Source organism: Polyodon spathula, chromosome 4, assembly GCF_017654505.1.
Source record: "Polyodon spathula isolate WHYD16114869_AA chromosome 4, ASM1765450v1, whole genome shotgun sequence".
In the NCBI taxonomy this organism is placed as follows: domain Eukaryota; kingdom Metazoa; phylum Chordata; class Actinopteri; order Acipenseriformes; family Polyodontidae; genus Polyodon; species Polyodon spathula.
This window is the reverse complement of record NC_054537.1, coordinates 61,990,725-62,004,414: the sequence shown is the minus strand read 5'-3', so window position 1 is coordinate 62,004,414 and position 13,690 is coordinate 61,990,725. Positions and strand designations below refer to the sequence as shown.

Below are 13,690 nucleotides of genomic sequence, written 5' to 3'. Positions count from 1 at the left end.
GTGTAACCTTGCAGCATATACACTGCATGTGGCTCCTCCATCAACTACTGTGGACTATATGCCATGGACCCTCTTTGGTCCTCAGCCTGAATGCCAAAGACAGTTATCTTGCTTTTTAGCACATTGAAATCCATGGTTGCAATAATGTTTGTAGACCACAGCAAACGCAAAGTCTGTCACTCATGTATGGCAGTGAGCAGTCTGTGGACTTTTAACTGTATATCTCCAGTAACTGATGGCATTGACTGCTTAACTGTGTTTCTGAATTATAATTTGGATGCAATCCTAAGATGTCAAGCAGGGGAGAGGCATAGTAGATTTATGGGCATGTGAGTTAAGGCTTTGCAAGGAACTTTAATGAAACACCACACATGGTCCAGAATAGCATTAAGAGTGACTTGATTCATTTCTATTGATTTCTGTCCCATACATTTACTAACAAATCCAATGAAATACGGTATATATTCCAGTTTGAAAACTTCATGTGGGTTCTGTAGGTAATCACTTTGCTGTTCATATGTGATGTTACCACTGGTAATAAAGTGCTACATATTTGTCATGTTTAAATGGAATTCCAGTGCATCTATTAAGTGGTTTTGTCTTGATGACATGAATAATGCAATTATTATCCAAAAACTGAGTAGAAAAAAGAAATGATACTGTTAAACACTAATTTGTAATCATTCAAAAGGACTTCAAATAACAAGGCAAACAAGAAGTAGAGATGATTGTAACTGTTTAATCTGTACAGTGTTATGCATCTAAGCCATGGAAAATGTGGAAGTAAAGCCATACCACGGTGACTTTACTTCTAAGGGCCTATGTACTAAGGACTGGTAAGCGCAGGTAGATGTTGGTGCACATTTAATTTGAGCTGTGCAGGCTATGTATTAACTGTGGAGTGTTGAAAACTGCATTGTGCTTCATATATGTGGGCCGGAGTATTTAAATGAAATGAATGCACCACACATCAGAATAGAGTAGGGTTTGGATTTGGCTGAAGGGGAAATTGTGTGGCTGTTGCTTGAAATCCTGGCACAGTGTCCATTACCCCTTTCACACACAGATGCCATTACTGTGCCATCTCAGACGTAAAAAAAAAAGAAAAATACTGTAAAGCCATAAATATTTGCAAACCTTTCATTATGCCTTTTTTTGTGTATGAACAAAAAAAAAAAAAAAAAAAAACATTTTTGGCACAAAATCAATTTCCAAATATTTGGGTCGCAGATATTTATGGCTTTACAGTACTTATTCAGACAGCACGAAATTGCTCGATCTATACCTGTATAATGCCGTTGTAACCCTTTCACACAGGCAAAAGGATGACAGTCAACAGATCGTTCTCATGGTTACAGAAACTTCACTTCAACAAAATCTTGTCAACGCCCTGCAACACAAAAGCATTATATTGCATACTGCGTATAATTTAAAACAGCTATGAAGGATTTGATAGGGGCACCTTTAATATTTTCACGACCTTATTTAATTTACAACTATGAATTTATTTTTATTACCAATGTTAAACCATCTCAATTACTGTACATCATGAATATCAGACGATGGTAAAGCATGGACAGAATTGTAGCTATACATTCCTTGAACAAAACTGTTTGCGTTCCTCTCCATGTTAAAAAGATTACTTTGACTAGGCCATTCTAAAATGCAGACTTTCTTCTTCTGTAGCCATTCTTTTGTAGATGTGCTTGTATGTTTAGCATCATTGTCTGCTGCATGACCTACTTTCGGTTCAGCTTCAGCTCACGGAATGATGGCCTGACATTCTCCTCTAGAATCTTCTGATACAATGCAGAATTCATGGTTGTGTCAATGATGGCAAGCCGTCCAGGTCCTGAGGCAAAGCAGCCACAAACCATCACACTCCCACCACCATGCCTGACGGTTGGGATGACGTTCTTCTGTTTGAACATTGTTTGGTTTTCGCCAAACATAGCGTTTCTCATTGAGGCAAGACAGTTCTACCTTTGACTCGTCTGTCCAGAGAATATTGTTCCAGAAGTCTTGTGGATCATCTGTGTGCTCTTTGGCGAACTTCAGATGGGCAGCAATGTTCTTTTTAGAGAGTAGTGGTTTCCTCCTCCTGGCTATCCTTCCATGAACACCATTCTTGTCTTTTTCTGATAGTTGAGTCATGAACACTCACATTAGCCAAGGCGAGAGTGGCCTGCAGATCCTTGAATGTTACTCTGGCGTTCTTTGTGACTTGCTTGATGATTTTCCGGATTGTTCTTGGGATAGATTTTGGTAGGACGACCGCTCCTGGGTAGAGTGACTGTGGTCTTGAACTTTCTTAATTTTATCTGTCTTACAGTGAATTGGTGGAGCCCCAAATCCTTAGAAATGGTTTTGTAACCCTTTCTAGACTGATGAGCATCAATAATTGTTTTTCTGAGGTCCTCAGAGATTTCTTTTGATCGTGGCATGACGTGTTTCCACACATCTATATGATGAAGACCAAACTCACAAAGTTTCTGATCTTTATATAGGGTGAGGCCTCCCAAACTCACCCCTGAAGAGCTACTTAATTATATAAAAAAAAACACCCAATTCTAATTATCCCCTTAATTAAGCTGATACAACCAGGGGTTCACTTACTTTTTCACATACCCTGAATCTTAATTACTCATTATTTATCTAATTCATACATCATTTTGTTTCAAAAGACATGGAATTGTTTAATATAAACCCTATTGGATATTTAAGATTTTGATTCAAGAAGGCTGTCATAGTAAAACTATGGAACTTCCACTGTTATCATAGGCGTTCACAAACTTTCTCGGCACTGTCTTGGTCCTGGTATCGGCTGCGCACGGTAGCAACACACAGCAACACTTATTTATTTCAACTTTTAGTTTTAATGATTATCCGTGGCAAATAATTTGGTGAGTTACTATATAATACTATATTACAATATATTTTATTGCCTGCTATTTTATCTGATCGTGTTGTGATTGCATGCTTGAAAGTGGGTAGTCTCGTTTTGTTACTTGTTAAGTTTAGTTAAAAATGACAATTGGGAGTTTATACTGTAGGCCGGTGGTACTAGTTAGGGTATATGTAGTAATTAAAAGGTTGTATTGGGTTGCGCCTTTACATACGCATCTTACCTGACATAATTAGTCTGAATTTGGTCTTTTCTTTGGAAGATATAGGCAGCAGCATTGCTAAAACACAGCATCCTTTTTCTTTGCCGAGACGTGTAGTTTGGCTGTATGGGTAAGGCTTAAAAGCAACGTGATCCTTTGTACGGCTGTGTTTTGTCAAGTTATCATTCAGGAAATATCAGCCTTTTGTAAAGCCTGGCAATGCCTTTGTTTGCTGCAGTACTGGTATAACTCTTTTCAGCGCGAGATAGAAATAGAAAAGTTTGTAACCATTGAGCTCTGTGGAAACAGGGGTAGTACTAGTAACATTTTTTATAGTTCCATGAGGTTATACTAGTATGATCTTCTGTTTTATCTATCTCTCTGTCATATTGTGCTGTTGTGTTTTAACTACAAACATCCTATTAAACAATTATTGAAAAATGAAACAAATTATACAAAACAGAAGCCATCGTCACTAGTGACTACTGTGCTGATTTTTTCTTTGTCACTGTCAAAAAACTGTAAAATGTACAATTTTTTAATATAGCCCATAAACTAATTAAGCCACACAAATGTAGGCACTGTCAGAGACATCACTTTTTTCCCCCAAAGGCATGTGTTTAAAACAGAATTTAAATATGCTCATAAAACGGCTTGGAGAAATAACCATATCTGACTGGTTAAACAGCATCACATGACCGTGTGTATATATAGCGTATACCATGGCTTGTGTACTAATGAGCCACTTCACACTGAATAAATCAGTATGCACCACTACATTCTAAATTCTGTGACAAACTGACATGGTATTTGTTGTTTGTTACAAAAACAAAGTCAAAAATGATGCATTTGACCTAGTTTCTTTAATATATTTCGGAATGAAATACTGAGGTACTGCCCCCTGACACCGCGGTCTGATTGGTGAGTAAAGTCTGGTTCGATCGTCAACTTAATCTGGCACGACTTGGATGCAAGGGTGTCCGACAACTAACAAAAACATATTTTGAGATCCAAAAGGAAGAAAACATACTAGAATATGTGTGCCTTGCATATAACAAGTTAACAAACTCACTTCAAGATCCGGCTTCAGTCTCCATCGCAGCTGCTCTCCTTACTTCCTTAGGGTCATTTGAAACTCCGCCCATCATCACAGCTTTTACCCAGTCCTCTAATTTCTAGTGATATAGTACTTTCAATGCAGAAATTCACAATAAACGAACTTGTGCAGTTTTTAATAAGCGAACAATGAATTCAATTCAATTCAATTTGGGACTATAGATGTATACACACTAAAAGTTTCTGGTTTTGTCTTTTTTAATTTAATTGTGTTTTAATTATTTGTATTGTTTTTCTTCCCACAAATGACAGACAGCCATGTTATAAGCAGTATAAACCATTTCGGGCCGTGTGGTTCTGATGATATATACCACTTCTGGCGTGGTGTATATCATGGGAACCGTATGGCCTTTCGTGGTTGATACCTTACATATACAGTATATTATTGATGTATGCATTCTTTGTATAAACAAGATATCTCATTAACGGTCATGACATACAGCATTTTTGTTATCGCCACATCTTCCCATGATATCAACACCGTATGTCATGGCTTTTCATCTCTGTCTGAAGAACACAGTTACACAAGCACACCTTTTTATAGCCCTGTCACATCATTTATGCCAAGTCCTAAGTGGAGTAAAGTTAAGCATGTGCAAGTAATGGAGTGATTAGAGGCTCACTTTAGCACATATCATTATGCATAGGCGCTTCCTTTCTGCATATGTAATCAGGAGCATAGAAGTCAATGAAATGCTAAGGAGCTACCTGCATATTCCCTGGAGCATCTTGCTGTGGAGGGTTAAAGTTGCCCTTATGAATTTGCTCATGCACATTTTTCAAGATGCACTGGGCATTTCCCTTTCTTACATATGTCACAATTCTACAGATGCGTTAAACAACGCTTCGTTCATAGGCCCCCTAGTCCTCTATTTTCTCAACCAGTTATATTCTGCTTACACTTTTATTCCTTCAGGTATATATATACACACACGCACACTATAATTTTTTTTCATGTTTGCCCTGTTTTTTTTTTTTTTTTTTTTTAAATAAAACTCCTCTTTCACGGGAATTGAGTGGAGCATAAATTACACAATTTGAGATAGTGGTCCTTGAGCATGCAGTAATATTTCAAGTGATCTGATGGGAACTGCCACTAAAACTAGCCTATATACTGTATATGCGTACTCTATGGACCGTGGAAAAGCTGTTGTAGATTGTCAAGTAGGTTTAGTGGTGTAAAGGCTCATACAGTATGTGCACCCTTATATATATATATATATATATATATATATATATATATATATATATATATATATATATATATATATATGAAAAAAAAGAATAATCATATAAGTTATAATCATGCTTCTTAATTCATATCAGAATATCGCTGCATGATTAAATATTCTGTGCTTTGCTTCTAATCTCCACTCTACCAGCACATGTCATCACTGTTTGCAAGCAACGTCAATGAATTCACCTGGCAAATTTAGTGTAAAACTAGGCACTCAAATCAAAAATTGCTTACCAAACAGGCAGATAGACTGATTGATAGCCAAAAAAAAAAAACAGAATAACTTAATTCACCAAAATGAAAAGAATTTATTATGGATAAAAAACACACTGTGCAGCTTCAACCTACAAATCTGTCTGTGAACTTCATTTTTTTATTCCATTATGATCCTACACAAAAGGGAAATGCATAAATATGTATAAAAGAAAAGATAAACAAAACATCTGAAATCAAATGAACTGAAGCATAATCTCGTAAATGCATCATTGTATTACAAACTTAATAAGTGCAAATGCAATAAAAGTAAAACATTGTTTTTATTTTGCAAAACAAATAAAAAGACTAAATTTATTATTTAAGAACACAGTACAGTTCCAGAAATATCTAAATCAGAATTGAAATCAAAGTAGATGCTATAGTCAGAGGTGAAAGTAACTAAATTCTTACTGGTGTAATGTGATTTGAATGGGAAGTGACCCTGTCAAATGCTTTTTCTTGGACCAAGGATACCAGTCCTACATTAGAATCAAATATTTGTAACAGATAAAAAAAATGGAACATCCAGGTATGCACTTGTTTTAAGTCTGTTTGCTAAATTCTTTGTAATTATTTTAAAATCAGAACATAAAAGCGATACAGGTCGCCAGTTCTTAAGCAGGCACAAATCTTTCTTGGGCAGCAATGGGATTACTACCCTGCGGCAGTTCTTTGTGTTTGGCTCTCTCAGCACCTGGAACACATCCTCTCCCATTATTTTCTAAATGTTTTATAAAATTCAGCGGGTAGTCAGTCTATTCCAGGAACTTTGCCATTAGAGAGCAGTGTGTCCAGGTCGTGCCGTTCCTCCTCGCTGAGGCTGGGTAGATCCTGGAGCATTTGGTCAATGTCTTGTTCATAGGGCTCATTCTTTTACAGCTGACTGCAGAACTGCACCGCCTCCCTTTTGATCTCCCGGCTGTACATCTCTCTGCTGCAGGATGTCCGGACACAGGTTCCGGCTGTCTGCTCTCTTCCAGGCCGAAAAAGAAACTGGTGGGAGCGTCCCTTAGCTCTGTGAAACTAGAGCACATAAGCTCCCCCCCTTCACCATCTCCTTCAGCAGACATCCAATCACGTTCTTGTGTTCTGTTAGCATCTGTAGGTTCTGCTTTGTGTTATTAGTGTGCGTTTGCTTTCAAGTTGGGGGATTTTGGTCTCCAACTCTCACAGCTGCGTTAAGTGACCCAGTTGCATCAAGAGTGTACTCCTGGCAAAATCATTTTGCGTTTTACCAATATCCCACCACTGCCTCAGATTCTTAATGTTTTTTCTCCTTTTTCCAAATATTCCAAAGCTGTTTAAACGCTGTGTTAAATTATGCGTCTTGTTGTAATTTTCTATTAACACTAGGACCGCCGGGTTTATGCTACCACCTAGAACCGTTGGCAGCAGTAATTTTGACGGATACATTTTAAACAGCTTTGATTTGAATATGAAAGACAAACTTTCAGATACAACTCAAAAGATGATGTTTATTAATACATATATGACATTTGTATTTAACATAAACAGCTTTGTTTTCAGAATTGGGACATATAACGCATTACTTCAAAAAATGAAAAACTAATAAAATAAACAAAAAGAAAATATCTAATTTCCCATTGTGTAACGTGACTGTGCAATCAGGGAAACATACTTTAACGTAGCCCCCATATTAGCACAATCAACACAGATGTAACACTTATCAACTTGTCATGTGCATTTACTACATACTGTGCTTTCACACTGGGAACAGATATCAGAAGTTTTCTTTTGATTGCATTTAGTTACCTACCATTGTTTTCTGTTGCATGTGTCACTTATCACTGCCGAATGGTTGACTGTCAGGGATGTCAGAGATTAACGAGAAGTCAGAGAACTCCCCTTCCATCTCTTCCATGCCTGCCTTTCTCCAAAAGACGAGACGTGTTTAATGGTATCATTTTTACAACCCAGGGAAACTCTTCTAATGGAAGACACAAGCTTTCTGTATCGGCCCAATTCCCTCTCCAATATTTAGATTTAATAGACATCACCTGGAACAACATTTCATTTAGGAAAATTGGTTTACCTTGCAGCCTAACTTGTGCGTGGATGTCAAGTCTCAGAGTTTATCTGTGAAACTCACGGTTTTTCACAATTGAGAGACAGCCATGTAATGGATTCTCACGTTTGTGCGTAAGTTTGTTATTGTTTGTGATGCTGCAAAAACCCTTTATACATGATACAGCGATAAATCCAATACAGCTGTCCAAACATATTATTATTTTACATTTTTTGAAGTGGGGAGGGGGGGGGTCACCATGAAGAGGTGTACATTACCATTCTATATTCCTGTAGCTGCTACGCAAACTCCCCCTTACACCAAAAGTAGAATTGCCATGTCTCAAACTGACGGTTTGCCTGCGCAAGCCTTCTATGTTTCTGTACACAACATGCCATTACTCGGAGTCGAAAGAGAGGCTGTCAGACTGTCACTGTCTAATTCACGCAGAAATTACCACAGAAATAAAAGAAATGGACAACAATGGGAATGTAATTATTGAAGTAAAAAAATATAATGTTCTTTATGATGCCAGTGGTTATAAAGACAATACAAAGAAAGACGCCATATGATAAGAAATAACAGAACAAATGTAAATTGATGGTGTGTATCTTTTTCACCGTAATTTTGGTCAAAGTGACAGGGAATGCCACACTCTGGTTTCGTATTTCTGTAAAATGATGCTTCTTCTTTTAAATAGTGTTGACAATTAAAAAAAACAAAAGTATATTAAACTAATCATCTCAATATTTATAAAGAAATATGCATAGATGTATTTTTTGAATGATTTACATGTTAAACCAGATCACACATAAACATTCAGTATTAAATACTTCGCTTCCGGTGTGCATAGCCCTTAAGTCTATGTCAGTGGCGTAACTATCAGCCATGTACAAAAATCTTCATCCTTCTTCAGCTCCTTCCCCTCCAAAACAAAATCTAGTGGCCTAAGATTAGGTTTGGACACTTATGGGTTGACATATATGCTGTTATACAATACACGATTGCCTGTGCGTAATGAATGGTAATCTCTTAGGGCTCTTTCAGTTCATTCCATTCTCTAAGTGCCAACCGTGTACTTAGCTAATGGGACATTATAACCAGACTACAACATAAGGCTGTGTGTTGTTGTAGGGTATCGCCACGCCTCCGGTGCATTGTGAGACACGAGGCAGCGCCAAGAATTGGTGATATCACACAATGACACACACGTTGGAGTGCCATATTGCCACTATACAATAGCTATGAGGTCATTTTAAATTAAAAACAACTGACATAAAAAGATGTAATGAGAACCGTGGCAATGTCCTGAGATATGGCCATGGCTGTGACGTCACATTGCCCATTACAGTGAATAGTAAGAATGTGACATGATCCCTGACCAAATCAGCAGCTGATCTAATACTACCTTCATTATTCTGATGCATATTATTGTTTTTAGTGAGGTCATTAACGTCAATGAATTTGCGTATGAAAGAAAACTCTAACATAGTAGTATTACAGGCCATAATATACAATTCTCATTTTCTGTATCTAGCATTTAGAGGGTTTTCTCATTAAGATGAATTTAACAGTGCTTATTTTTATGATGTACTCATCCAGTAATGAAAGATCTTAATAAATCACATCTACAACAGTGAGGAATGAGGATTAAGTTCACTCAGTATAGTTAACATTTATCTTTCTTTTTTTTTTATTTGCACAATTCACTGGCAATACCTTATGTTGACCCTTTTAATAAAATTGCTTCACTTTATAATGGAAACATTAAGGCAGGGAATCATAACTTATTCTCTTAATTGTTATTGGTGTCATTTTAAAAGGGATAAATGAACTGATAAGCTTTTGTTTGCTTTACACTTCAAAAACTTCTACGACATATCCATATCTCACAATTACATGACTGACTGAACCAAATAATGGGAACAGATTCTTAACAATATGTAAATTATTAACTATTCCGTTCTTGTACATGTTCCAAACTGTTTTTTCTGTTTAAACTTGTTTTATGTTCTCCATTTATGGTTTTGTAAATAACTTACTGATATCTACACAGTAGACCAGCTCTAGGCCATTCAGGTCAGGTTTAAACTATTAATGCAGATTACGTTATGAGGAAGGTCAATTCTTATTCATTAAATGTCATATATGTTAGCAGAAAATGTAACAAAATGTCACAATGTTGAAGAGCAAATCCAGACCACAATGTTCCTGCTTACCTGCCCAGTTCTTGCAGCATCTGCACCATATAGACACACTACAGTGGCTGCTTGTAAACTCTAACTCCAAGTAGTTAGTGCAAGGGTTTTCCATTGGTTCACTTCCTCTTCATCTCTGGATGACTCAAAACATATTCAGTCTTTTATTTGTTTTGTTTTTTGACGTTTCACAATTGTTGTTTAAAGTGCTATGGAAGTACAGTATTTTATTGTATTGCAAACCAATATTTAATATGATCCTTGCATAGGTTACCAGACTGTTCTACCCAATCAGCAAGGATTCCAGGGCCTTATGGGAATGCAGCAACCTCCACAGAATCAGAGCTTGATGTCCAGTCAACAGGGGAATCAGGTGCAAGGCATGCTCGTCCAATACCCAGCAATGTCACCTTATCAGGTGGGTTCTCTGAACCTAATACTCTGCAGTCAATTCAATCTAAACAGATCCCGACTGACCTTAGAAGCTAAGCAGGGGGCAGTACAAGCCAATACAGCTTAACACATTTGCATGGGCTATGCAGTTTTGTTAAAAGTTAGTATATGTGTAAGTTTTGTTAAAAGTTAGTATATGTTTGCTATCATTCTGAGTGTTTAAATACTGTTATATATATAATGACAGACTGGCTGCTTTCTTTAAATACCCTGCGCCTGTCTCTAATTTACAGTGATAGCCAGGTGCAGGGGATAATTACTAATAAAAAAATCAAACAAAACAATTAAACAATTAACAAATGTGCATGAAACAGTATTTTAGTAGGAGAATAGCAATGTGAACCACCTACACTGTTTTAAAATTATAAAAAGGCAATGAAATAGCAAAAAATAATACAATTATGAAAATGTAATCTGATTCTACTAAGATGAATTTGTAATTACGGAATGTGCTTTACAGTATATTTGTTTTCCTAAAGGTGCCAATGACCCAGAGTTCTCAAGGATTGCCACAACAACCATACCAACAAACAATCATGTTGCCCAGTCAGTCAGGTCAAGGGACACATCCAGCCAGTGGGATTCCTGTCTATTGCAATGTTGTGCCTCCATCCCCACCTAGCAATCTAAGGCTGGTCGCCCCTCACTGTCCCTCCAACAACGTGCCCATGGTCCCTGCTAACTGCAGGACAAACTGTATGAGTATTAACAACACAGGCTGGCAAGTAAAATACTGACACTGGCAGAATAGAACTGAAAGAAAATATATTTTCAATTCATTGTTGGAAATATAAATCATGGCCTTTTAAAACAACTGAATAGAAAAATATATAGTGAGTTGAAAAACTAAGGTTTTATACTTCTCAGTCATAAGTGCTGGTATTCTGTATAAATAAATAAATTAATAAATAAAGTAATGTCTGGTAAACGGTGCATATTTTAGTCATGTCTGCTAATTATGCCTTTGTAGTTTAGCTAGGTGACATGCATTCACTGAGTTAAGACTTCTTCCTTATCACTGATCACCACTGTGTAGATTGTAATAAATCAGAATCTGATTCATTTTGTACTTTGTGTTGAGCGAAAAGTATTTAAAAAAAAAAATCTAATAAAAAATATCACATTGTACCAAAGCTGTAATGGATTTAAAAATTGATGTATGGAAGGAATAATTTCTATACACTATAGAGGTTGTTTTTTTTTTTGTTTTTGTTTTTGTTTTTTTTATTGATATATGATGTATTGTAGTGTTCGACGACAATAAACCACTTGACCTCATGGAGAAAGGTCACATTTCTAATCCCTTGTGTCTTCTCTCACATTATTCATGTATATGTTTTAAAATCACATCAGGGGCAAAGTTGGTAAGGGGGGTAAAGTGGACATGTCCTGAAAAATATGTGAAAAGAAATACAGGAATTCAAACTGACATATCATCCAAACCGTGTTAGTCTAATGCAATGCATACTGTCAGCAACTGTAGAAAACAACATATAATATCATAATATTGTGAGGATGGATTTGAACATGTATTGTATCATAAGTGTGCAAAACATTTACCTCTGTATTTTTTATTCAAAGGTTATTTCTGTAAGTATTGACTTGGCAAGATTTCCTAGTTTAAGTGTGTGAGTTTGGGTGGGGTGGGGTGGGGTGAAAGTGAATAATGTCAAAATGAACTATGTGACAAAAAAAAAAGACCAAGTGATAGGAAAAACCCAATTCCACAAATCCACACTCCTTTACAGGCAGATGTCTGACATATGTTGTGGAACCCTAAGAGTTTACTGTAGAGAGTTCTTTATGATGAATTGATATTATGAAAACATTTTGCATGAACAATAAAATACATTCTCAAAAGTTAAATTCAGAAAAAAGTAACATTTTAACAAAATAACATATATAATTTGTCACTTCTTGGCACAACATGATTTTTTCAGAATCCAGAGGTTAAATGAAGATGAATGCTGAATGCCTGTATTGTTTTTTTTTTTTTAATTTATCAATATCCAGTACATGATTAACTGCATTTTCACTGGCATTCAATATACATTGTTATGGCTGAAACCTGGCTTGATCACAATGTACCTGATGTTCATGCCCACCGTTTGCAGGACCCTCCTACTGATCAGAATTTTACAACTGTTGTAATTGCCTATACTTACCTTGCTGAATTATAACATTGGTCTGATTTTTAAACTTACTTATGAGAACTTTGCATTTGTCCTATTTGTTCCATGTGAAATAACGAAGTGCTATAACTCATTGATTTCTTTTTTTTATAAACATGTTTCTATACTTTTTGTCTGGTCTCCCTTATTGTGCAAGCGTTCCAGTGGTGTAGGTCTCGACTGCAGCTGAATATTGGGAATGGGGTTCGGAAGCATTTCTGCATCATGAATTTTGGTGCCTTTGCTAGTTATTAATAATCCTTTTAAAATGGTGCAGTGGTGTTTTGATCCCCAACTTGACTTTACAGTCATTCACTGAATGGAATGCAAATAAATCTGTTATGTTGATTGTATTGTGGAGGTCACACATTGATCTGTCATTAGAACACTGGGGTTAAAGAAATCTTGCACGACCATACAGAATGCAAAACCAGCTTCAGGGAGGTGGTTTCAAAGCAGCCAGCTGTCTCGAGAGGTTACCATCAAAGCAGACGAGGATTCAGGATAAAAGCAGCTGCAAATACGTGGCTAGAATGATGATCAGACACCTTTTGGAGAGGATTTTGACAGGAAAGCGAAACGATAATATAACTAAGAGGCATTGCATTGAAAAAAAAAGGCATCTGTGTGATTGGAATGCAGAGGATGAAGGCAACCTGCAGTAGCAATCAGCATTTCAGATCTAAATCTCATGGTGGTAATGGAAAACACTGGAAGATTATTATTATTATTATTATTATATTATTATTATTATTATTATTATTATTTTTATTATTATTATGGAGTTAGAGTATAGTGTCCAGGGCTTTCGGAAGACATTTAGACCAGTCGAAAAATATTCCCAAAACAAACACCCCCATGTATAACATATATTGTATGTTGTATGTCCATTTAAAAAATTTCCGGATACCTATTAGTCTCAGTATGTAGGATACTCTCCTCTAGGCCAGCTCACAGGTAAAAAAAAAAAAAAAAAAAAAATGTTTTGGCAACTGTCAGGGTTGAACTGCGTTAATGTGTAACTGCTATTTTTAAAATGTGCAGGCAGGTTTACCACAGACTTAATAGATTTGCTCAGTGATACAGGACATTAATGATGGAGCTTATATTCTATTAGCAGCTGATCC

General features: G+C 36.4%; 1 protein-coding gene across 3 annotated transcripts in view; it reads left to right on the top strand.

The window, feature by feature from the left end:
• Positions 1–11,692, top strand: part of LOC121314711 (cAMP-regulated phosphoprotein 21-like) — a 69,391-nt gene extending 57,699 nt beyond the window's left edge. For all 3 annotated transcript variants that reach the window (XM_041248274.1, XM_041248273.1, XM_041248272.1), the window contains 2 exons: positions 10,209–10,357; positions 10,872–11,692. In XM_041248274.1, the coding sequence (XP_041104208.1) occupies positions 10,209–10,357; positions 10,872–11,129 (407 nt within the window). In that variant the 3' untranslated portion in view covers positions 11,130–11,692. The remainder of the gene's footprint in view (positions 1–10,208; positions 10,358–10,871) is intronic.
• Positions 11,693–13,690: the final 1,998 nt, after the last annotated feature.